Raw genomic sequence first — 26,231 nt, 5'->3', positions numbered from 1 at the left:
TTCTGAAAGTAAAATTGGGTATTTTCCTCCTGACTCAACCATCCATGGAGATCCAAGAGTCTTAGATTTCTATAGATTATAGGGGATTATAGGAGTGAGCCTTGGACTGGCAGGAGATCGGAATTTTAAGGTTCTACTAAGGATAAAAGTACATACACTAATGAAGACCCCACATGCACACACACACACATTTATTCATTCACAAAATATCCAATGCAGTTATACTTCTACATCTATGAACAAATAAGAATGCACACGTACATACATGCATAAAATAGAATATGCTTATTGATATCCACTTATGTACATGCATCTATTTCTATTTCTTCCAGACACTCAACCCAGGTTCCATGAATAGTGTTTGCATATTCTGTGAACTTTGAAGGAGGAAAATTTGTTTATTTTCATTATCCTCTAATTGAATTTAAGTATTTCCTTCAATTATTGATATTCTTAAGAGGATAGGTGACTACAGAAAATATAACACAAAGATACACATGTGCATTCATGTGAAATCATAGGTGTGTATGTAGGTCAACAATCCCAAATTAGTAAAATTTATATACATAGTACACATATGTATATAAATCTATATTACTGAATGCTTGCATTAGTGTCCATATGAACTTGCCTCTATCACACTATCTCCTGAAGGCAAGCAAAGATAAAGATGCCTGATTGGTCATATCCAAAAGTGGGAAGTGACACCAGTCCTCTGACTTTAGAGTCTCAAGTCTTGTCATTATTTTTCCTTTTTTTCCAAAATCATTTTTAGACAAGGATGCCCAGAGAAAGAGCAAGGGGATGACTGCTTTCTCATTATTTGGGATCCATCATTTGTATTTTTGAGAAACAGCTTACAAGGTACATCATGAGCTAGTTTATAGAGTAGTAAGCTTGATCCCAGAGATATTTGGCTTTGAATTCTGCCCCAACACTTTGCTTTTGAATGCCCATGAACAAATCACTTTCCTTGTTTTATCTGCATTTTACTCTTCAGTCAAATGGAGGTCCATCCATCAGGAAACATTTTGTGAAGAACCAACCAGAATCCAGGAACTCTGCTACTTCTGGGGATAAAGAAGCACAACATGAAGCAGTTTCTATTCTCTAAGATTTTACAAGAGTTGGGGAGAGTGAAAACATGCTTACAGATATGTTTAGAGCAATGGCTATAAATATATGGACATGACTCCCAGGTGGCATGGATACACATGTTCTGAGGTCAGCACCACATCTGAAGAGATCAGGAGATGTGTTATGTTGACACTACCTGTATACACAAGAACCAACAGGAACAATGAATGCCAGGTAAGTCTAGGCAAAAGTTATCAGAACACAGAAGTTCTAAAGATGAGAACATACCAGGGAATGGCCTCTTTGATTGAGAGAGAAGTTGAATCTCAGCTCAAATCAGTAGATGGAATTCTCTCACCAAGGGGAAGTCTACTCTTAGCAGTCCCTAGGGCTGAAATTCAAGGGACAGAGTGGACTAGGCCTTCAAATCAGTTTACAGCTGGAAGGGTCTGTGTTCTGCCATTGAGTCTCTGTCTATTGCCATCCTCCAGGAGGCTCTTTATTGACCTAGTTCCAATAACCTCAGATCAATCCCTCTTGGTAGACACGAAACATCAATGTCAGCATCTGACAATGTCATCAACTGAAGGCCAGGCCTCTCTTTGAACATGGTGCACCCAGTATACAACAGAGTCCTCTAACCACTTAATGGGGTCACATGTTAAAACTAGGTAAGGGGGCGGCTAGGTGGCAGCTAGGTGGTGTAGTGGATAAAGCACCGGCCTTGGAGTCAGGAGTACCTGGGTTCAAATCCGGCCTCAGACACTTAATAATGACCTAGCTGTGTGGCCTTGGGCAAGCCACTTAACCCCATTTGCCTTGAAAAAAAAATTAGAGTGGAAGGCAGAAGGAACTGGAAGATGACTCATGCACTCAAGGTTTGCTTGAACTGAGCCTTGAAAGATATATGGGATTCTGAGGAGAGACTTCATTTCAGGTTTTGGGGAGAACCACTACCAATGCACAGATGAAAGAGAGTGCTAGACATAATGGGAACCAAGAATAAGCAATTCTAGCTGTGCTGTTGTGAGTGTAGAGAGGGCAATCGATTAGCCTGAAAAGCATGCTCGGCTTTCTTTTCAAAATGACTGTGCATACCAAATAGGGAAGTTTATACTGGATCCTGGTCATGAGTGAAATTGTATTTATTGAAATTAGAGAATGCTATGTGCAGATTTGTCTGGTAAAAAAATAACTTATGTGCTGAGGATCTGACCTATTTTTGTTTGAGGGGTTCAGATGGGATGTTAATCAGTGATATATTAGAGATAGAAACAAGAGTTGAAAAATAGTTTGAATATGGTGGAGTGAGAATGAAATCAAGGTGACCCCAAAGTTTCATGTCTGCTTATGCTTAATTCAAATCTGACATCTCATGTTCAATTTTTTTAAATCCTTATTTACTTCTTCATTTCCTGCCTCCACTCATAACCTTAGGAATGGCAGACTCAGGAATAACAATTCCCTTGCATTGGGTGAGACCTTCTCCTTCCCTCCCCACTCCTAAAGACTCATAATATCTGCTTATAAACAGCAAAGACTTATAACAGTGCTTTTCTATACACAAGAGGACTAGTCAGAGACTAGTCAGAGACTAGTCAGAGACCCTGACAGTGAGCTGGTCAGGTCTAAGTACTGGTTTGATATCTAGTTGGTACCATGGGGAGAGTGTTGGACCTGGACTGAGGAAGACCTGCCTGGGTTTAAAACCAGCCTCAAATACTTCCTGGTTGACCTTGCACAACTCACTTATCCTCTATCTCAGTTTCTTAAATTATAAAATGGGGATTATCATATCAGCTACTTCTCAGCTTTGTTGATAAATGTGAAGTAGCTGCATTCCTAATTTATACTGGAACTCTCAGGTCCTCACTAAATTTTATAACAAAAGGCATTAACCTTTTAAACCAAAGTTTAATAGCATCAGGAGTTAAAAGGAGAATTTACAACTCCAGTTTTTGAAACAATTGCACTTAAATTAGGCAATGAACAGACACAGGAACAAGAGAGAGAGAGAGAGAGAGATTTTAAGTACAGCCTTCCTGATTCCTGTAATTATTAGACTTCTTAAAACCCTCATCTTTGTCCTATCAGTCTCATTATTATTCCACTCTGGATATACATTAGGATATTTTTTTTCTGCTGGCTCAATACCTGGGGCAGGAAGGTGACATCTCTCCCATTTTCACATAGCCATCCACCTAACTATGCTTCTTTCTTCCCCAGTGAATGATATTTTTAATATAGACATTAATTCAATCCAAGTACAAAAGTTGGGTCCCAAAAGTTGATCCAGCTATTCAGAGTCCTCCATTAAAGGCTTCATTTCCTTTTTGAACTTTCTAACCTCAAAACTTGTTAAGAGGGCATTCATAATGTCCCAGAGGAACTTCCCTAATGAATATAAAGCTATTGTCTGACCTTCCCCTTTCTTTTTAGAGGGGGAAGGAAATTCTGTAAGTACTTTTTACATTGCTCCAATTCTTTATTTTTTAAATTTGGAGTGAAATGCTTTAGGGACACTAGGTGATTTTGATCTAGCTTCTAAACTAACCTCTTCCCCTTTAGTGATATCCTGTCATCCTGTGGGCTCCTCTTCCCCTAAATCTGTCCCTGGTAATTGAGGGGGTGTATAGGGCAGAGACAGAGCAGTAAGGCAATCCCTTTTTGCCTTATCCAATTGCGGATTAAGGAGAAATATTTGGACAAGTATTCTGAAAGAAGGTCATCCTTTCGAATAAGAGACATAGTCTGACTATTCTTTATTGAAAGATTTTCTATTATTCACACATATATTTAGTGCCTGGCATAACCAGTCCTCCTGTGTACCATACTTGGGCCAAAATACTGCTGGTGGTAATATACTTTCTGCTGGCCAAATAATCCAACCATATTTTATCATCTTCTTTTGAACCTTATTCCTAGTACATGTACTTTCATTTCAATTTTCCAGCATCCTCTCTAAGGGACTTTCCAGAGGAATATATACTTCCCAGGAAGTTATCCTCTCTTCCCTCCTTGCCAGGTCCCTTGTTTTCCTTATTTCCCATCCTGCCTATTTTTGTCATAGACTTGTCATGATCTTGTGTTCTATGTCCCTTCAGATTCAGAATCTGCCTTTATCCCTTTGCACACATTCTCTCTGATCCTTGCAAGATTTTTCACTAACAAGGCAATAGAAAAGTCTAATTTATTTTACCTTGACCTTGTGCTCAGACTTCCAAAGTGACGGCCACACTCAATCTCCCCAATTGTAGTTAGTTCACTCACCCCTTTCTAAATAGAAAGTCTATGGGCTGCAATTGGAAGGGGAGGGTACTCACCCACCATCCACAGCTGCTAAATTCAGTAGGGGGCCCTTCCGTACTTCAATGATCAATGCTATCCTCCCTGGTGCTATGGATCCTATACATAAGCCCTCAAGTGTTAGAAATAAATCTTTAAAAGATAAGCAAAAACTCCAGAGTGGATGAAGTAACCTAAACATTTAACACATTCTTGCAGGTAGGGGTGCACATCAATAAAGACAACACACACACACACACACACAAGCAAAAACCAAGAAGCTTTCGTCTCTGTCCCTGAAACTTCAGTTCCTTCCCTCAGGCCCTCATTGACCAGGGATTATGTAATTCCCAATTTCCCAATCTACCTCTTGTGTTACTCCTTGATACTTGTTACTCCTGGTCATGCCTCCAACATACATCACATGCTATTATAATGGATTATAAACTTCTGAGCCAGAGAAGCTTTTCTGTCTCTCAAACCTTTTTAAATGTCACAGAAATGGTGTGCACAAAGGGACTTTAGAGGAAAAGAGACAGGTCTGACTTAATGTCTCTCAGGAAATATACCACTCTGATTCAAATGTTCAAATGTATAAGTTTATTATGTATGCTCAGAGTAATGAACCCAAATAATCCCTAGGTCACCCTATTTCTACATTAATCTTTTTTGACTTACATGCCATCGACTTGCCTACTTGGTATTGGTTTTTTTAGAAAGATTTTATTTATTCTGAGTTTTACAATTTCCCCCCCATTCTTGCTTCCCTCCCCCCACCCCCCACAGAAGGCATTCTGTTAGTGTTTACATTGGTTTCATGTTATACATTGATCTCAGTTGAATGTGATGACAGCGAAATTATATCCTTAAGGAAGAAAAATGAGATAGTAAAATCACATAATTAGATAACTTTTTTTTCTAACTTGAAGGTAATAGTCTTTGATCTTTGTTCAAAGTCCATAATTCTTTCCCTCGATACAGATGGGATTCTACATTGCAGACAGCCAAAAACTGTCCCTGGTTGTTGCACTGATGGAATGAGCAAGTCCATCAAGACTGATCATCACTCCCATGTTGCTGTTAGGGTGTACAATGTTCTTCTGGTTCTGCTCATCTCGCTCAGCATCACTTCATGCAAATCCTTCCAGGCTTCCCTGAATTCCCATCCCTCCTGGTTTCTAATAGAACAATAGTGTTCCATGACATACATATAACACAGTTTGTTAAGCCATTCCCCAAATGAAGGACATTCACTTAGTTTCCAATTTTTTGCCACCACAAACATGGCTGCTATAAATATTTTTGTACAAGTGATGTTTTTACCCTTTTTCATAATCTCTTCAGGGTATAGACCCAGTATTGCTGGATCAAAGGGGGGATGCACATTTTTGTTGCCTTTTGGGAGTAATTCCAAATTACTCTCCAGAAAAGTTGGATTGGTTCACAGCTCCACCAACAATGTATTAGTGTCCCAGATTTCCCGCATCTCTTCCAACGCTGATCATTGTCCTTTCTGGTCATATTGGCCACCTACTTGGTATTGTTCAATCAGGATGTAGTTCTAAGGATTAGTTACCTCTATGAATTAGCTACCTCTTAAATACTTAGGTCAGAGTGATTAAAAATGCCTTTTATTAAGATGTCTTAATAAAAAGACCACCTCTCCCAAGGGAAGAGGGGTCCCAAATCCCAGAAATTCTGGGTCTTAAATCCCCTTTGAAAGCCTTGTTCTTCCCGCTTTGTGCCAGTCATTGACTGGGGTCACAATCTAATTGATACATTCACCCTGATGCATTTTCCCCACTGCTCATTATTATTAAGGAGCACAGACCTGATATAACCGCAGTTTTTGATCTGGTTGAGTCTAAGTCTTTTGTCTTATGGACATACTTGTCCATAAACACCAATACAGGCAGACCCTAGTTTGTGTAATGTAAACTAACAATCTCCCTTCACATTCTTGTGGAAGCCAAACACCCCCCATAGTCCTCACAATTCCCCTGTGTTTTTTTTAATAAGAATTTGGGTTCCACACCTTATTACTGATTTCTTTATTAAATCACTATCCTTGTTATTGACATAACTACTGACTTTTTCTATCAAGATCTTAACTTCCTCATTGTCAGGTATGGACACATCCTATTCTCCAGTTTTGCTAACTTTCTGATGTCCCTGCTTATTTCTTTTACTATTTGCCTGTTGTCATCTATCTCTAGGCAGACACTTGATAGATTCAATTTACCACAAACTCCTCCTTCTCCAACTAACAGATAATCTAATACAAATTTTGTCTCTCTAGTTTGCATGACCCAGCCAACAAATCCAGGGCCCTAGCTGGCTAATTGATAATTATTTCCACTATATATTAGAATCTAATCAGGATGTAAATTGGGGTTCCAAAGGCCTAAATTCCATCCTGTATCCAGGTAGTAGGCCATAAATCTGGATAACAGCTCCCTGACCAATCCTTGACAGATGGGTATATGCAGTGGTAATCACAATTTTCTTTACCATAATGCATCCTGGCAAGGGATCACATCTCACATGAGTCTTGTTAGAACTTCAAATGAGTCCAGTTCACTAAATTCCAAATACAGTCTTGATGGGGTCCGGATTAATGAATCCCCTACCTAAAACTCTGATTGTCTTTCCTGAGTCCTTGCTAAAACTAGGAATTCTAACTATAACTGGTCCTACATGCTTCATCTCCTACCTCATATTTGATGTCCCTGATCCCCAGACCTAAATTCCTTTATCTGAAATCATATCTATTCTGTCCCTATATAAAGATGGTATATCAGATTCCCCTTGTCTAGAGAGCTCTCCTTCTAGCCTCTTGTATTTTACAACAAATAAGCATATCCCTTGGTTAGGAGATTGCCTTTCATCTCTTAAACTCTCACATAATGATTGGATAAATAAATATTGTCACAGAAAAATTATCTTTCTTGTGTTTTATCTTTCTCATATTACTTAGATTCTTTTACTTCAAAGCAAATAACCACAGTTTGGGGATATATGACCACAATAATCTCAATTTACTTATATAACTGGAAAATTTCTCTACATAAATTTATTTAACTACTAGGCATGCTTAACATGCAAATCATTACTTTCAGAGTTCTTTCAAACCATTAGAACAAGATGATTTTAAATTTCCCAATATGTGTAATTAGTTCCAATATAACAAAACACCATGAACAGATCTATACCAAGTTTATTGCATAATTTAAAATTTCAGAGATCCCAGAAGATGTCATAATTTGATATTTACCTTTTTTGCTCCTTCAAGGCAGTCACATGTTAATTCCAGGCTTTAACATTACAACAGATAACCAAATAATTGTGAATGTAATCTTTCTGTAAAAGAACATCACATAGCTGATAGATACATCTTACCTATCAATAAGCTACCTTACAAAGGAACCACACAATTGCTGGTTTGCTCAGGTATCTTTCAGAGCCCCGCCCCCATCAACTGTCTGCAGCTATCATGGGAGGAATCCACATTCTTGACTTCTTTAACATTAAACATACAATTATTAATTTACATTAAATATAAGATTCTTATGCTAACATTCCCTTAGAACAAAAGTAAAATGAATATCACAATATCTTTAACATTCTTATCTTCCAAGCTTCTTTACCCAGATCCTCCAAGAATCCAATCTCATACATATGACACATTTAAAATCCCAAGGCAATTTTTATTTATGCCATGGTTAATCCATGGCAAAGGACTAAATCATTAGATGAAACCTCAGTTCATTTAGTTTTCTATCAACTATACAATTTAAATTTTTCCCAAAAGTTTAGTTTGATAAAAGGTTCAGCGTACCTTGTACAGAAAATCCAGCACTCACATTCCAAAACTCCATCCAAAATAACACAATTATTATCATTATTAGGTTTAACATTAAAACAAATTAGGGAATTAATAAATCTTCTCTATAAATGCCCTTCATAAAACTCTTTCTTATGTTTTCTTTTCCCCAAAAGAAATCAGAAAATATCCCTGATAACATTATTATTATTATTATTATTATTATTATTATTATTATTATTATTTTGTTGTTGTTGTTGTTGTTTTGCAAGGCAATGGGGTTAAGTGACTTGCCCAAGGCGTCACAGCTAGGTCATTATGAAGTGTCTGAGGCCAGATTTAAACTCAGGTACTCCTGAGTCCAGGGCCAGTGCTCTATCCACTGTGCCACCTAGCCACTCCCAACATTATTATTATTCAATAGCATAGATAGACTCCCAAGTTTCTTCACATGCAATTATTCCCAATTATATATTTTTCTTCTTAGTAACACAATGCCACTTTAACTCAAAAGTGTTTCAATAGAGTTTAAAATCTCAAATTAACTTCACAATCTAGGTTATTTAATTCCTCCCATACCGTATAAATTTTGTCAGAATGTAACAAGACTCATTCCCTCTTTAAAATCCTCAGTTCAGAAATGGGTTAATTTTAAAAACAGAGTGAAGGTCAGGAGTACAGTACTTTTAGGCCACATAGCCCAAGCAGAGGCATTCATTAAACATGATTTCTTTTCAATAAAGGTATCTTCCAACCACTGGTTTTTATATTTTCTTCCTTTCCTGACCACATACCACCACCTTACTTGTGTCTGGTTCTCTTTCCCTTTAAATCTAAGCACTTGAAGTCTCCTAATGGCTGAGAACTTTATTGATCATTTCTCAGAGGAGCCAAATCAGTGCCTAATGAATTTGTTCCACATGTACAGCTCATGTCCCACTCTTCTCTAGGTTAAAAACCATAGATATAAAAATAGGCTATCATATTCAAAGTTATAATTATTTTGTGAATTTATTTTGCCCAATTACATGTCAATAAATACAACTTTAAATTAAATGGAAGAACATTTATAAAAATATAAATTACTTAGATGAGTAGAAGAGGAAATAAGATATTTGAATAGGCCTATTGTGGAAAAAAAAATTGGTTAGTCCTAATTCCTATCCAAAGAAAACAGCACCAGACCTGGATAGATTTAAAAGTGAATTCCATCAAACATTTAAATATCAACTAATTCCAATGTTAAAAAAAAATTTGGAATAATAAGCATAAAGAGAATCCTACCAAATTCCTTTTATGAAACAAATATGGTATCAATACCTAAACCAGGATGATTAAAGACAGAAAAAAATTGTAGATCAATTTTTAATAATGAATGTGAATGGAAAAATCCTAAATAAAATATTAGCCAAAAGATTGCAACAATATATTACAAACATTATACATTATGACCAAATGGGATTTATACAAGGGATTCAGGGGTGATTTAACATAAGGAAAACTTTTTACATAATTGATTATATAAGAATAAAACTAAAATAGAAGAATCACAAGATTACACCACTCTGGGCATGCATCGGATAAAAACATGGGACCTGAATCCACTGAGGAAATTGTCACCATAGGAATTGAGTGGATGTTGAATGTTCTCTCACAGTTGGGATAATCCAAGGAGATTGGTGTTCCATGCATACCTGTGTGTATGTGTGTGTGTGTGTGTGTGTGTGTGTGTATGTTGCATGATTATTGGGGACGTGTGTTGTGTGATCTGTGTAGTGTGTGTGAGATAACATATCTTCTTCCACCTCTTTGGTCTCATTAGCCTTCACTCTGTCCTATGACACCCCTATAATTCCTGCCATCATCAGGAACTGGGCCATGTAGAGTAAAAGAAAGACTGGAATAGAGACTCAAAAACATAAAAACACAGAGACTCAGAAACCTGGACAGATTGAAAACAAAAGAGAAAACTGGGCCCTAATTTTGACCTTTAGAGGGACAGAGTATTTGGCTCCACTCTAAAATGGGAGTAGGAGGGGGAAGGGGAAAGGAGGATGAGACCTGTGGGAACCTTTGTGGATCTAGCCTGAGAGAAGGAGACTGCGCATGGCCAGGGGAATCTTGAGGAATCTGACCCCTGGCTCTCAACCTTCATTCACAGAGATTGACAAGGAGAGGACAGTGAGACAAGGGGATCTTAGAGGATGTATTTCCTCTTTCTATCTTCTTTAGGCAGGGACAGTGACCATTTTTTGGAGTAGACCTCCTCTGGGCTACACATGAGGTCCTGAACCATTTAATTCAATGTAATAAACATTTGTTTAATCATTTCATACATGAATGCATGCATTTATTTATTTATTCTTTTATGAATTCATGACATCATCCATTCATTTATTTATTTATATTTTAAAATTTCTATCAACAATTTTTCTCTATACATAATTTTTTATGGTTCTATATACTTACCCCCAACTGGTCATTTTTTAAAATCAAAGAATAAAAAAGGAAAAGAAAAATATTTCAGCAAAACCAACCTTTATATGCAATAAGTCCCACAATATATTACACAGTGGTCTAAAGCAGGGGAACTTGGGGCAGATAGAAATATTATATTTCCCCTTTTTTCTATATTAAGATTACAAATTATTACAAATTTCAAATTATAATATTGCAAAACCAGCAAATTTCTATAAGCAAGGAATGTATTTAATAAACATTCTTGCAAAATAGTTAACTTTTTGAAACTATTAAACCTTCCCCATTCTTTATAATGACTGTATTAGTCTGGTATTTAATCCTGTCTAAACTTGTGTCGCCAAGTTATCTCACCAGGTTCTCCTAGTTATACATCATAAATTCCTTGAAGCTACCTAGAGCTTACAAAGACTCTTAACTTCCAGTCAAGCTGATACCTTCAACTAAGGTGCTATAAATTACGTTTTGTTTTTTTGCAAGGCAATGGAGTTAAGTGACCTGCCCAAGGTCACACAGGTAGGTAATTATTAAATGTCTGAGGTCGGATTTGAGCTCAGGTACTCCTGACTCCAGGGCTGTTGCTCTACCCACTGTTAGAGCAGTATACATTCTTAACCTTAATTTAAGAATTTAAGGTTAATCTATAATTTCTAACTCCTGCAGGCATGCACAGAAACACAACCTTATATCAGCCATGAAGCCATTCCTTAGATTCTCCTGGTGCCCCTCTCCTAACTCCTCCTTGCACAGGAGGTGGGCTACACTCTCTTATAAGAGGACTATCCACCTTCTCCAAGCTACTAAACTTAGTTGCCTAGCTAATCAATCAGGTTGTTTAGTTACAGCTGTATTTCTCCCCCGCCCTCCCCTTTTCCCACACTTCACTGTCCTTTATGACCTCACCAACCCAGCCTAGAGCTGTTTCTTCTTTGCTTAAACTGACTATTTTCCTAAGAACTCACCTCCTTTACCTTGCTAAAGAACTTGTGAACTTCTTGCAGTAACCTCTGAACCTTTGGCAGTAACCTGTGAATTAAATTTATGCCTTTTCCTACAGCCTGGTGATTTTCTCACTTAAACTAACCACAGCTGTTTCTTACCTCAACCAGCCTCTGGATTCAACTGCAGTTCCACGTCCATGGACACCCACCTCTGGAATGGAGGGAAAGAAACACAATCATCTCTGAAAAACTCCAGACAAAATTTTCCACCATGTTGGGGATCATATTAAAAAGTGTGTGAAGGCTGGGTGTTGTTCCTATCTCCAAAGGAAAAAGACAATATCAGAGCACAGATCAGAACCGTCTGTAGCCCCCAGTTTCCCAAACTGATCAGTTTTCCAAATATTCGCATGTAGTGAATCAACGTAAATGTATAAAGAAATGACTAAACTCACAGAGAAATCTTCAGTAGACCCAAGAATGATCAAGTATTACAAGGAAAGGACCCAGATTAAGAATTTCCCTTTTTCCTTCAAGGTTCCTGATGACTCCTGTTCCTTGCTCTGTGATTGATATCTGTTCCTTTCCTTCACACGAATCTCCTGGTCAGACACCGGGACATGAAGGGAGGGAAAGGAGGAGAATCCGGACTCTTAGACTCTTATTCTTATATTCTCCTTCCTATTTCCCCAATCAAAGAGGCGTAGCAAAAAAGATTTTCTATCTGCTTTCAGGCACTGAGTGGAGATTTTCCAAACATTAACCTTAGGAAATGAACTTCTCCAAAGCCTTCATTGTCAACTAAAGCTTCATAAATGTCATTTCTCTCTAAAAATCAACTTGTGTACAAGGACATGATAGGAATTACTGTTAGAAAGGTGGGGTCCATTATCCCTAATCCACTGGTCTTTCCCATTATCCTCCCAAACTAATCAGTCATGTATCCTGCCACTTAAGAAAGAGGTAACCCCTGTGGGCCACCTGGATCATTAGTTTCCTTTCTAGCTCGCAAAGAAATTTTCTGATTATGAAAGTGAATATTCTTCTGTAGTTCAGTTGTCCACAGAGATACAAGAGCTTCAGACTTCCTGAGACTGCATGTGGATATTAGAGGGAAACTTGGGCTAGAAGACCTGAACTTTAAAGTTCTACTAAGAAATTTTATATATACTATATGTATATATATATATATATATATATATATATATATATATATATATATATATATATATTCTTATACACATGATGATGTTTGTTCTTCATTCTTGAAGAAGACCAGGACATCAGAGAGGTGATGTTTAATTGGAGGGGGGAAGCTGTGCTAAGTCCCCAGTCTCATTTTCTCTTCCAGACTCATCTGGTTACATTGGCCAGAAATGAAACTCCTGCATGAGAGAAAAGGTTAAGTGACTTGCCCAAGGTTACCCAGCTAATAAGCCGAGTGTCTGAGATGGGATTTGAACTCTCATCCTCCTGACCCCAAGGCCGGTGCTCTCCTCACTGCATCACCTAGCTGTGCTCTCAGTGCCTTGTCTCATTGCAGGGTCTGGGGTCCCCAGTGGAGTCACCCTGGTGCCAGGGGCTGTTCCCCACTCCGTCCTGATCTCCTGGGTGAGCTCGGCTCTGTCTCCCAGTCCTCGGGGTCCCACCTGAGCACCAGGCTTCAACCTAGAGACAGCAGAATGGACAGGAATGCCCAGACAGCCACCTGGCAGAATGTTCTTATTCACACCCACTTACACACCTATAGATTTCTGTTTATAGCAAGTATTCTTAACCTGGGGTCCAGAAAGAGTTTTACATATTCTGGGAACCTTGAGGGAAGGAAATTATCTTTATTTTCACTAACTAGTACTTGAATTTCACTATTTCCTCCAATTATTAAGAAATTATATTTGAGGGGCGGCTAGGTGGTGCTGTGGATAGGGCACAGATTCTGGAGTCAGAAGGGACTGAGTTCAAATGTGATCTCAGATTAATAATAAACTAGCTATCTGACCTTGGGCAAGTCACTTAACCCCATTGTCACCCTGCAAATATAAAAAAAAGAAATTATATTTAAGATGAGGAATCCATAGGCAGCATTAGAGTATAGAAAATATTCATAATACAAGAATATAAGCATATATGCATGTGAAAGCAAATTTATGTACATATACTCACCTACAACTTTAGTAATATTTATATGTAAGCCATATATATATACATATATATATATATATATATATATATGTTTATATATTATGCTGAGTATATGTATACAGGTACATATGTCCTTGCCTCTATCACAGTCTTTCCTGGAAGCAAGAAGAGATAAAGATGCTCAGTCACTCATACTGACACGGGTCCTCTTAATCTCATTAGGGTCTTAGGTCTTGCCTTTTCTTCCCTTCTTTTACAACATTATCTTTAGGTAGGGATCCCCAGCAAGAGAGAGATAGAGTGACCCTTGCCCAGCCATTTGAGATCCATAACTCTATATTCCTAGGAAATATGCTTAAAAGAAACATCATGAACATAGAATTAGTAAGCTTGCTCTTGAAAAAGATTTCGATTTGAATCCTGCCCTAAATCTGCATTTCTGAGCAATTAAAGGCAAGCCACTCTCCTTGTTCTAACCTTATTTTACTCTTCAGTTAAAGGAAGGTCGGTCAATCAAAAAGTAATTTGTTGGTTGTTTAATCTAGAATTAGAACATGTATAGAAATGCAAAATGTTTGAGTCACCAAAAGTTGTTCTCATTGTCTAAAGGGATCTAGAAAGTCTAACTTTATGTTAGTTTGAACATGGTTAATAACTGAATATGTTTTACTATACACAATGTTTTATAAAATAACTCTGTGCCATTTGCAATTATTCTGTTTATACACCCCAAGTCTCGGCTGTTTTTTAGTAAACATCATAAAGTGAAATCATTTGTGCGAAATAGACAAGCTAAGTCTGATTTTTTCTGTGAATCTCTTGCTATAACCAAGATGAAATTATAGTTATTGTCCAGTTGATCCTTGTGAGCTGAACTCACCTGAAGCTTTGTTTATTGGAACTTGCCATTTAAGACCTTATGGGACAGTTAGATATTTTCTGAGTCTAAGTCCAGGCTGATCACCAAAAAAATGCTGTTGGGCTTACAATCCATCCCCCTGTGGGGTTTTACATGAAGGTGGCTTCTGCTGGGAAAGGATGGGAGAATAAAGATCAACATAAGCTTAGGTATTACTCTCCTGACTCAATTTCCCTAACATGGTATTACAATATCCCACTTAGATGACTTTAAGCCTAGCTCAGTGAAATTGTCCATTAACATAACCTTTACCGAAACCAAAATAAGGGAACACTTTCCTTATGTCTCTGTTCTTTTATGGTAAATTTCTATAATTGTACCAGTTGATTGGTATAAACAAAGCGTTAAAACCTTATCATATAAACTAATACTGAATTACATCTTAATTTCTATAGTAAGATGTAGGAATAAGATTTGAGACTTTGGGCTTACAGTTCTCTTTATTCTAAACAATTTGCTAAACAAGTATTTAGTTTTGTCACCTGTTACTAACTATAAATATATATATGTATATATTGCCATGTTAGATAAAATCCTCTAATTTCTCAGAACGTTCTGGGAATAATCAGGCAAATGATAGAAATATTTGTGAAACCAGGAAATGATTCTATTATGTGGTGAATATCATAACTATTTTTGACTCTAAGGAAAGGAATATTAGCAAAATTAGTTATCTCAAAAAAAAGAGTAGCTTATCTATCTTGGAAATGTCTTAAAGATAGATCCATTTCTGCTAGGGGTTATTCATTTAAACATGTCTAAATAACTGTTTTGATATGCCCTGTTTTGAAATGGATTATTCAATGTATTTATCTATTCAGTCCATGAACCTTTTTGTTTAAATTGAAATTAATGTCAACTTTAAAATGAATTTATTTTCATATTAGAGTCCATAATCTTCAAAAAGTGTTCTGCTTTCAATTTCTTAGTAGAATCTGAGCCTTCTAATGGAGGAATGAATATGGTCAAGGATAAAAGTTAATGCCAATTATAAAAACTGGTTTTAATTTTCTGTGTATAACTGAGTTTTTTATGTAAATCAGGATGACAGTTGGTTAACGTAAAGTTAAAACTGTCTGGTCTAAAAGTTTCCAAATTTTATTCCAATATAATGAAGATGTAAAGTTTGACTTCATTATTAGCAAAGTAAAATTTGTGTTAAGATGTTCTTTTTGGCAGAGAAGAAAATATCTTCAAGTAACCTGAGTTGAAGAACTGCTGTACAGAAAACTGCATCAGGATGTTTCCAGAAGAAAGGATTTGAATTTTTCTTTGCTTTTGAATTATAAGGTCCACTTATCTAAGGGGACTGCCCCCTTTGCTTTTCTCAAAGTATTTGTCATCTTTCCTTTTCCCTTTCTCTTTGTCCTCACTTAAAGGTCCAACACTGTCTACCCCTTTCTATCACCACACCTTATTTCATTGTTCCACAGGTGATTCCATAAAAGTTCAACATTTTCCTCATTTTGGTGACCAAAATGAGGGAAATGTTGATCTTTAATAACAAATGTGAATCTTCTGATGGTATCAACCATCACTGGGTGGTGCTGATATCCAAGAAGAGTAAGATAACCATGTTTTGTGGATGTCTTAGTATAACTTATAAGGCACAAAGACCCTGGGGTGGAAAGAGTCATTCCTCTGGCATATCCTTTTGGTCATACCTCCTAGAATGTGTGTCTGATATCCCATTCCATCCAGAGTTGAGGGACATCCTCATGATGGACTCTAGAGGCAGTTTTTTCAGATCCCACCTTCCAATAGTAGAATTGTATAAGAACAAAGTTCACTAACCAGTCCTCCCTCACTTCATAGGTTCATCTCAGCCCAGTAACTTGTTCACATCCCATACAGTAAATTGAGGAGGACTAGGGCTATAGTCCTACCTTCCTCTGGTTGGACTTGACAAGTGAACAATTAGTTACTAATTGAGAGTAAAAAAACATATATTTGAAGGAGTTTATTCTCAAACTCCCTCAGAGCAACGTGGGCATAGAAACTCTGCCAACAATCCCACCTGGTACTTCTATGAATATTCTCTATACTTGATTACACAGTCTATATTGGCCTTTACTATTCTTAGTGATGACATTTGATTTCATTCACTTCCCAGGAAAGGGATTGGGTTTGAAGACCTCTAATACTTCTTCTGCCATTAAATTAATGTTTCTGATCCATCCTTGGCTATTTAATCCCCAAGAGGAACTGGTTCTGATTTCTCCATGATCTTTCCAGGTGTGATATTTTGTCTCCAGGTCATGGGGGATCCTTGGGGTAGGACTAACCTATGATGGCAGTTTCCCCTATTTTTGTGAGTCAGTTTGGTAAAACCTTTGGACCTCTTCTTGAAATGAGGCTTCTAAATAGGATTACTAAAGAAAATCCATTTCATTAAAATATATCTATTAGAGTAATCATTAAAACAAAACAACAAACTCACTGAACCCCAATTCAGAACCTCTGTTCAATTGATCCTTGTTCCCTAGTTAATTTTGATAGGAAAGACTTGGTAGGATTGTAGGACTAAAGAGATGTGTGGGCAGAGACTATGGAATGGCTCAGGATTGGATTTGGAAATAGGGTTCCATAATGTGTTTTGGACTTCAGAGTCACCGACTTTCCTGATTAGTCCATGGTCTTCCAGAATTTGAGATCATTGACTGCTCTGATATTCTTTTGGTGCAATGATTCTTGTCCTTTGTTATCGAAGAAGATCAAAATGACACCACTCTGAGACAAATGACAGTGTGTCCGACTGTGGCTAATCAGGCCAATATGAACTTGTAATGCTCCACCATAGGTCAGGCACAAATATTCCATGTGAACACCTGGAGTGGGTATTATAAACTTATGAACGTCATTTTTCCTTTGAGCTTCTTCCATTCTACCTTTCGCATAGAGTGCAGCACTCTCACCAATGAGAGCATGCCATGCTAGGTGGTCCTGTGCCAGTTTCCCATGCTTTACAATCTATTCTGAAGTTCTTAAGAGAGACCTTCAGGGAGTCTCAGTATCACTTCTTCTGACCCCCTTGTGAGCACTTGCCCTATGTGAGTTCTCCATAGAATAATATATCTGGCATTCTAACAAAATGACTAGCTCATTGTAGTTGCCCTCTCTGTACTAATGTTGGAATACTCAGCACTTTAGCTCAAAAAAGAACCTCAGTGTCTGGTACCTTCTCCTGCCAGCTGATCTTCAGAATATTCCTAAGCCAATTTAAATGGAAGCAATTCAGTTTCCTGATTTGGTGCTGGTAGACTGTCCAGGTCTCACAAACATATAGCAATGGGGTCAACACAACGGCTCTGTAGACCTTCAGTCTGGTAGTCAGTCTAATACCTCTTCTCTCCCACACTTTCTTTTGGAAGCTCTCAAATACTGAGCTAGCTCTGGTAATGCATGTGCCCACCTCTTTGTCAATGTATATCTCCTTGGAAAGAACACTGCCAAAGGAAGTGAACTTGTCCACAGTACTCAAAACTTCTCCAATTGCTATGACTAATGGCTCCACATCTGGATGGTGTGGGGCTGTCTGATGGAGCATCTGGGGTTTTCTGGGTGTTAGTTGTTAGGCCACAGTTAGCATAAGCAGCAGAGGACTGATCCCTATTTTGTTGCATCTCAGTTTCAGTGATTGCACTGAGTCCTTAATCATCTGCAAACAGAAGATCCTGCACCAACACTCCCTCCACTTTGGTCTTGACCTTTTCAAGTTGAAGAATTTGCCATCAGTGCGGTAGCTGACCTTGAGACCATGTTCATCCACAGGGAAGGAGTTTGATAACATGGCTGAAAACATCATGCTACAAAGCACAGGAGCAAGGACACATCCTTCATTTACTCCATGGGTGACTGGGAAATCTCAAGAGCATTGTCCACTATCCAGAACCCAGGCAAGCATGCTGTCATGGAATTGTTGTACAATACTGATGGACTTTTCCAGGCAATGATTTTTTTTTGGCAAAACAATGGAATTAAGTGACTTGTCCAAGGTCACAACCCCCTCTGCCAAATCCTGTACAATAGATACTTGCTCCATTTACTAGACAGCAATTGCTATTGAATAATTTCCTTATTTTCTCCCTTCCCATCCTACGCTGGTCTTCTGGGGGTAGAGCCATCCTTGCCATCCATGTCCCAACATCATCCCATGTGACAATGCCTGATAGGGGGATGTGAGGGATATGCCAATAATTATAATATGAAGTAATTCAGAAATATAGGAATATAGAAAAGTGGAAACAAAGAATTATGTGGTTTGAAAGGGAAAAACCATCATTAACACAGAGAATCACAAAAGAAGCCCGGGGGGGGGGGGGATGGAGTATTTATTTATGACCTTAAGAGCAGGGTAGGAGAATTTTACATTCTGTGACCTAGCCTAAGCAAAGATTTATTGATAATAAATGTGTGACAGAGACATGAAGAGTCTGAAACTCCTGTTTGGAATTCAAGACCCTTCAGAAGAAGCCATTTCCCCTTCCCAGCCTTCTTCCTCCTTCCTCATAATACATGCTCTTCCACCTAGTGCCTCCATATTGTTCCATGAACAAGACATTCCATTTGGGCATTTTCTTGGGTTGTCCCCATACATACAACTCTGTCTACTGGTTTCCCTAACTTTCTTTGTTTCCTAACTTTCTTTAAGTCCCAACTAAAATCTTCCACAGAAAGCTTTTCCCAACTCTTCTGAATTCCGACACCTGCCCTCTCTTATTTATCTCCCCTATATTGTTTGTGCGTATTTGTTGTATTGTGGGCTACCTCCATTGTATTGTGAACTTTGCCTTGCATTGTCCTTTGCCTTTTTTCTGTATGCCCACAGCTTAGTCCAGTGCCCTGCATAGAACAGACCCTCAATAAATGTGCAATTCTTTATTTGGCTGATTATAGAGGAAAAGAAGTAGAGTGAAATGAGATGGGCTGGGATGGTGCTTGGTTGCCAGGGCCTTGAAGTCCAGTCCAGGAATTTCCTTCATGTATTGAGAAGGGCGATGGGGGTCATGTACCTGAAGAGCTCTAGGGAAACATTTACTAATATCTGGGAGGGACCAATGTCAAAGAATGTGTCCAAATGCTCACCTTGAAGGGTCAGCCTAGCAAGCTTTGGTTTAAGATCAAGGGAAAACTGTCCTGGAGGGTGAAGGAAAAGGCTCCTCAGTAAAACATTCCTTCCCTGCTTTCCAGGCAAGTGAGAGAGGGATCAACCTGGAGGAGAAAAGTCTGCTTCTCCTGAGATATAGTATCTCTGAGGTAGAGACCTACAATCTTAAGGACCTCTGATTTAGAATTGGAAAAGACTTTATCACTAACACATTTTGATGTTCCAGTGAAGAATTTCTCCTATTTCTCTACTCAGAAGAAGTCATCCAAGGGGGCAAATGTGCATCTTCTTTGATCCAGCAACACCATTACCGGATCTGAATCCTGCAGACATCATGAAAAAGGTTAGAAATCCCATGTGCACAAAAATATTCATAACAGCTCTGTTTGTAGTAGAAAAGAACTGGAAATTGAGGGGAAGCCCATCCATTAGGAAATGGCTGAACAAATTGTGGTTTATGAATGTGATGGAACACTATTCTTCTGTTAGAAATCATGAGGGATGGGACTTCAACATAGGGTGATGATCAATCTTGATGAATTTCCTCATTTCATCAGTGCAATAATCAGGGACAATTTCAGGGGATCTGTGATGGAGAATACCATCTGTGTGCAGAGAAGGAGTTTAAATGAAGACCAAAGCTTATTATCTTCAATTTTTAAAAGTTGTTATATAATATGTATTTTTTCTATCTGTTTTCTTTTTGTTCCTTTTGGATCTGATTCCTCTCTCACAATACACTGAATTTCAATCTGCTTATGCTGGATGCAAATGTAAAGACTAAATCACTGCCTTCTGTTAGGGGGAAGTAGGAAGGGAGGGAGAAAGGGAGAAAAAAATTGTAAAACTCAAAACCTTGCAAAAAATGATTGGTAGGGGGATGGCTAGGTGGCACAGTGAATAGAGCACCAGCCTTGGAGTCAGGAGTACCTGGGTTCAAATCCGACCTCAGACACTTAATAATTACCTAGCCATGTGGCCTTGGGCAAGCCACTTAACCCCATTGCCTTGAAAAATCTAAAAAAATAAAAAAAAAATTTAAAAAATGATTGGTAGAAACTACCATTGTATACAATTGGAAAACAAATAAAATATTTATATAATAAAAAAAATCCAAGGGATCCTATTTCCTTCTTTACACCCCACATACCCAATTTCCTGACAGTTCCAATATTTGTCCCTTCTCCAACTGAAAGCTAGCACACTGTGAATGTCTAAAAGTTTTAGATCAATGAGTCAAAGAAACAGTTTAATGAACTGAAGAAGGGAGTTAACTGAGAATCATGACCAGTGAGTGATATTCTAGGTCAATGGGATAAAATATCCTGCGAATAGTGAGTCCCCTGAAGGTAGATGGGGGGGGGGGGGATCTTCTATGAGGGATGGATAGCTATCTCAGAACTTCTGTATATGCTTTGAGGGGGATACTCTGATCCATAGACTATTATGGATAGATGATGCTGGGGTATGAGGGATAAGGAGAGAAGGGATAAGAGAGATGAGGGAGAACATGCCATTTATAATGAGACTGAAGGAAAGAAAGAGGAGCAGGTCCTTTATTTTGGAACATCAAAGTCAAATTGGAACTTAGCAAGCTTTTGGATCATCTGAATCCACTTATTCAAAAGACTAGAGAATCCATTGTGATTTTCTGCATAGGTAACACTGGTAATTCAGAGTTCAGGTTCCCTTGAAAATGCCTGCTGAGGAAGATGAAGTCTGCTTCTGTCTCCTCTGATTCTGCTCATGAACCTCTTCATCTGATGGCAGGTGAACCTCTCAAGTCTCCTTGAACTTTCTTTACTTGGAACAAGGAGAAAGGTTCTCTGATGTCACTTTGAACATGTCTCCTGCAGATCCTCAGACCTGTACAGGAGGATATTTTTAAGGGATTCCCTTTAATAACATTCCTAAGAGAAAAATATGATGGGCACAGAATCAGACATCTGTCCAGTTCTCACGTCTGACATTTACTAGCTAAAAGAGTATGACTGGCCAGACATCTCCCTTCTCATTCAATGAAATCAGTGATTCCATCTTATCTGCAGGATCAAACATAAAATATACCAGCTTTTAGAACTTTATAAAAATAACAAAAAACATGAAAAAATAAAATAAAGGCTTATGAAAATAAGGCCCTCCCTTTCTACCTTTCCATTGTTCTTATATCTTCTTTCTTTCCATGTCCTCTGTGATCCAGAGATCTCTTGACTGTTTTTATTTTTACACAAGGCTCTCTGGCTCTGGAATCTGAACATTTCCACTGACCATCTTTCATTCATGAATTCTCTCCATTCCTATTTTCCCTCCTGACTTTTTTTAGGGTTTTTTTGGCAAGGCAAATGGGGTTAAGTGGCTTGCCCAAGGCCACACAGCTAGGTAATTATTAAGTGTCTAAGACCAGATTTGAACCCAGGTACTCCTGACTCCAGGGCCAGTGCTTTATCCACTGCGCCACCTAGCTGCCCCTCTCCTGACTTTTTTTAAAAATTACAATCTCATTTCCTCAAACTGATTGCTCCCTCTATTACCTCAATTCTCACTTTTCTTCAGTCTTTCTTCCTATGCTGGATCATTTCCTGTTCCCAACAAAAATGTCTCATCCATCCTAAAAAAAAAACTGAATTAAATGCAAACAAAAACAAAGCAAAACAAACAGCTACAAACCCCACTTAGATGATTTTTTTCATCCTTTTTTTTTTGTTTCTGCAAGGCAGTGGGATTAAGTGACTTGCCCAAGGTCACATAGCTAGGTGATTTTTAATGTCTAATCAAATCTGACCTCAGACACTTAAAACTTTTGAGCTTTGACATCATCACTTGGTGGGGGGGATGAGAATGGGGTTGGATCTTGAATCTTGACAGATGAGGATTATTTGAAGAAATTGGGGTTATTTTAGGGGGTGATGAAACTATCATCAAGTATTAAAAGATAAATTAAAGTTTGTGTGCTTGATCCTCTTGAAATTTCATATGGTCAAATTCTACCACCCCCCTTTCCATTCCCCAGCTCACTTGATATAGGATATAATGATGGATAACAGAATGTTAATGTGCTTTATTGTATTTATGAGAAATTTTGATTCATTCCCTTAGTAGAGAAATGCTAGTACCTAAGGGTCTGTCCTAACTTAGCAGTTTGGGGTACATACCAAGAGCTGACGAGAAAACAACTCAGTTGAAAAGTTAAGGATAGGATCAGCAGGATATCTTGGATTCCAAAAGTTAATAGATTGACTGAGCCCAGCCCCAATGTCCCATAGGGAAGGAGGAGAGGAGATGATCTAAATCCTGCCATCTTTGTGAGTTGGTGTCTTGGTGAATTTATCTGGGCCTTCCTTGAGGAAGCCTGGTGAAGCAGGGATTGCAGAGGTGAAAGAAGTCTTAATAATTAAATATTTTTTTTCTTTGTTTTTAGTGAGAGCAGCTAGGTAGCACAATGGATAGAGTACTGTTTTGGAATTCCCAAAGATTCTTCTTTATGAGTTCAAAGATGCCCTGAGAAACATCACCTAAAGAAATCAAAGCAATTTATAATCATATCAACTAGAAATCATTAGTGAATAAAGAAATGCAAATTGTGATATCATTTTGAACTTATCAGATGAGCTAAAATGATAGTTGGGAAAAGTTGGAGGGATGTGGAAAAATTGGGACTCTAATTAACTCTTGGTGAAAACATGAATTGATGAAACTATTTTGAAGAGCAATCTGGAATTATACCCAGAGTTATTAAATTCCTATCATCTTTGACCCAGCAATACTGCTACTAAGTGTAAAAAATGATTATCAAAAACAATTATCTTGGAAAAATGAAGAGGAAAGAGAATATCTAAATAGATATATTTTAGGGAAAAAAAGAAATTGAACTGGTCATAAATGAAAAAACTCACCAGGACTAGATGGATTTATGGATGAATTCTATCTGCCATTTAAAAGGTCATCGAATTCCAATATTAAATAAATTATAGATAATAATAGACAAAGAACAGATCTTATAGAATTGCTCTAATGAAACAAATATCATATTGATATATAAACCAGCAAGAGTAAAAAACAGAAGAACATTATTGATCAGTTTTCTATTGATCAATGAATAGAGATGCAAAAAATCCTAAATAAAATATTAGCTAAAGGGTTACAATAATATGATACAAAGATTATACCAAAGATTTATAACAGGAATATAGGTGTGGTTTAACATAAAGAAATATTAAAATAATTGATTATATAAATAATAAAAGCATGGAAAGGGGAATCCTGCTTTCCTTCCTAGGGAGGTTGGAAGGGGGGCTGCAGCCGGTCCTGGGGGCAGAGGTTCATCTCAAGGGCACCTGTCTGAGTATCTTGTTCTTAGCCTCAGCATGACGTCTCTGGGCTATTGGTGTGGGGGTTGTTCCTCTCCCCACTACCCACCTCATGTTCATCCCCCAGGGCCCTCTGGAGAACCACCCTGAAGGACTCCTTCCTTCTTCTATGCCTTTGTCTGCCCAGGAAGAAGTAAATGAAGGGGTTCACACTGCTGTTCACACAGGCCAGGAGATGAAGGAGCCAAAAAGGCATGACACTTTCGTGCCAGAACGATAAGAAGTTCATAATCCCCATGGGCAGACCACAGAGCAGGAAGACCAGGACGTTGAGCAGGACCAGCAGGTAGAGCCTGTGGGGCTGCCGGCGTCCAGAGGTGCACTGGACCCTCAGCAGGAGGGTCAGACTGGACAGCCCCATCACGGGAGTAAAGATGAGGAACCACACGGACACGGTGATGAAATACTTAAGACAGAAACCATAACTATATACATTAAAACAAAGAACAAATTCTGCTACCCCAAGCAGGGTGGCCACAGTCCAGAGAACAGTGCAGACCATGGCAGACATGTGCCTGGGCCGGTTACATCGGTACCAAATGGGGAAGAGCACAGATAGACAGCGCTCAGTGCTGATCGCAGCCAGGAGACTCAGGCCCATCACGTAGAACATATTTTTGAGGATGTACATTTCGATTATTCCATTATAATAAAAATGTTTAAGAAAATAAACTATGTAGAACACAAAGTGGCAGCAAAGGAAGAGGGTGTCGGCCCCAGCCAGGTTGAGGATATAGACAGAGAAGGGGTTCCTCTTGATGCGGAAGCCCAGGAGCCACAGGACCAGGCCATTCCCCACCAGCCCCACCAGGGCGATGACCAGAGAAGGGATCAGCATCCACTCACCAAAGGTAAATTTTTCAAGTGATGCAGTTCCAGGAATGAAAGTTCTATTTTCACTCCTCTCTGTTTCGCTGTAATGAACATATTCCCACTGCTCAGGTGTGGGAGATACAGTCATGGTAGGTGGTCCAAGTCCCAGGAAGAGCAGAAGAGAAAGGACAATGAAGAGTGGGATGGAGAGTGATCAGAGAAGTGATCAGATGCCCTGGGGACATGAAGTCAGATTGGCGTTAGGTCTTTTCTCAGAGATTCACTCCAATCTCTACTTTCGAGAGTTGGAGCCTCCTCTTCCCCTCTCTCTCTTTGGAGGGTGCTGCTAAGGGGAGCCACACTGCACACAGTTCTGGGGCTAGAGTAAGAAATGACTTCAATCCAGTCTGAGGCACTTACCAGAAAAGAAACTTATTACTTCACTCATATTAATAAGTATTTACTCAATTAGGATTACCATTTCCCTTCCTATTTCTTCATTCAGAAACCAGCCACCTCTAGACTATTCAAACAGCTCCTGAAGAATACTTCTGTTGGATGAGATTGCTCAAATCCTCCAGGTTCAAGTTTTTTGATCACGGGTTAGACTCTACCCAACTAGAGGATCCTACAGAGACAATCTTCTGTAGGTGTGATTCTTACCTCATCATTGCACATTGTACTGGGGCTGCATAGAGATAGATGTTCTTTCTCCAGAGAGAAGAAGGTGCCAAAAGTCCACCTTGTCCACCCTCCAATGACTGTCCAAAGACTTTAGCATTCACTGCTCTCCAGGGAGCATCAATTTATTATTTGCTAGTCATAGCAATAAACTGATTATTAATCACCAGAAATTATGTCTCTCAGACTTTTAATTAGTCATATTAGCTATGTGACCTTGGACTAGTCACTTAAGATCTGTCTCCCTTAATTTCCACAGCTATTATATGAGGTCAATAATAATACCCACCCCACAGGTTCTTCAGAGGAGTAAAGGATATAGTATTTGCAAAGTGTTTACCACTATTCCTGGACATTGAAAGCCACTAAATAAGTTTGTTTCATTTTCCCCTTTCTCTTCTCAAGATGTGACAGTGAGGTAGAGAAAAGAGGCTTCTGGAGAAGTTCTGGTCTCCACCTGTCTCTCCTTTCTTCTCTGATTATACTGCACCTCACTCTTCATCGTCCTCTCTTTTCTGCTCTTCCTTGAGTATATGAGGGTTTCTCTTTCTTCTACAACTGCTGTGGACCGGCCTAAGACTGAAACACTTAATTCAAT

At 38.5% G+C, this 26,231-nt stretch overlaps 1 protein-coding gene across 1 annotated transcript; it reads right to left on the bottom strand.

Moving 5' to 3' along the window:
* Positions 1-24,131: 24,131 nt before the first annotated feature.
* On the bottom strand, positions 24,132-25,100 carry LOC141519377 (mas-related G-protein coupled receptor member X1-like). Its single transcript, XM_074231634.1, has one exon. The coding sequence runs from the start codon at positions 25,098-25,100 to the stop codon at positions 24,132-24,134; it is 969 nt and encodes a 322-aa protein (XP_074087735.1).
* Between the last annotated feature and the right edge of the window lie 1,131 nt (positions 25,101-26,231).

The sequence above is a fragment of the Macrotis lagotis genome, chromosome 3 (assembly GCF_037893015.1).
Source record: "Macrotis lagotis isolate mMagLag1 chromosome 3, bilby.v1.9.chrom.fasta, whole genome shotgun sequence".
Taxonomy (NCBI): Eukaryota; Metazoa; Chordata; class Mammalia; order Peramelemorphia; family Peramelidae; genus Macrotis; species Macrotis lagotis.
This window is presented reverse-complemented; position numbering and strand designations above follow the sequence as displayed.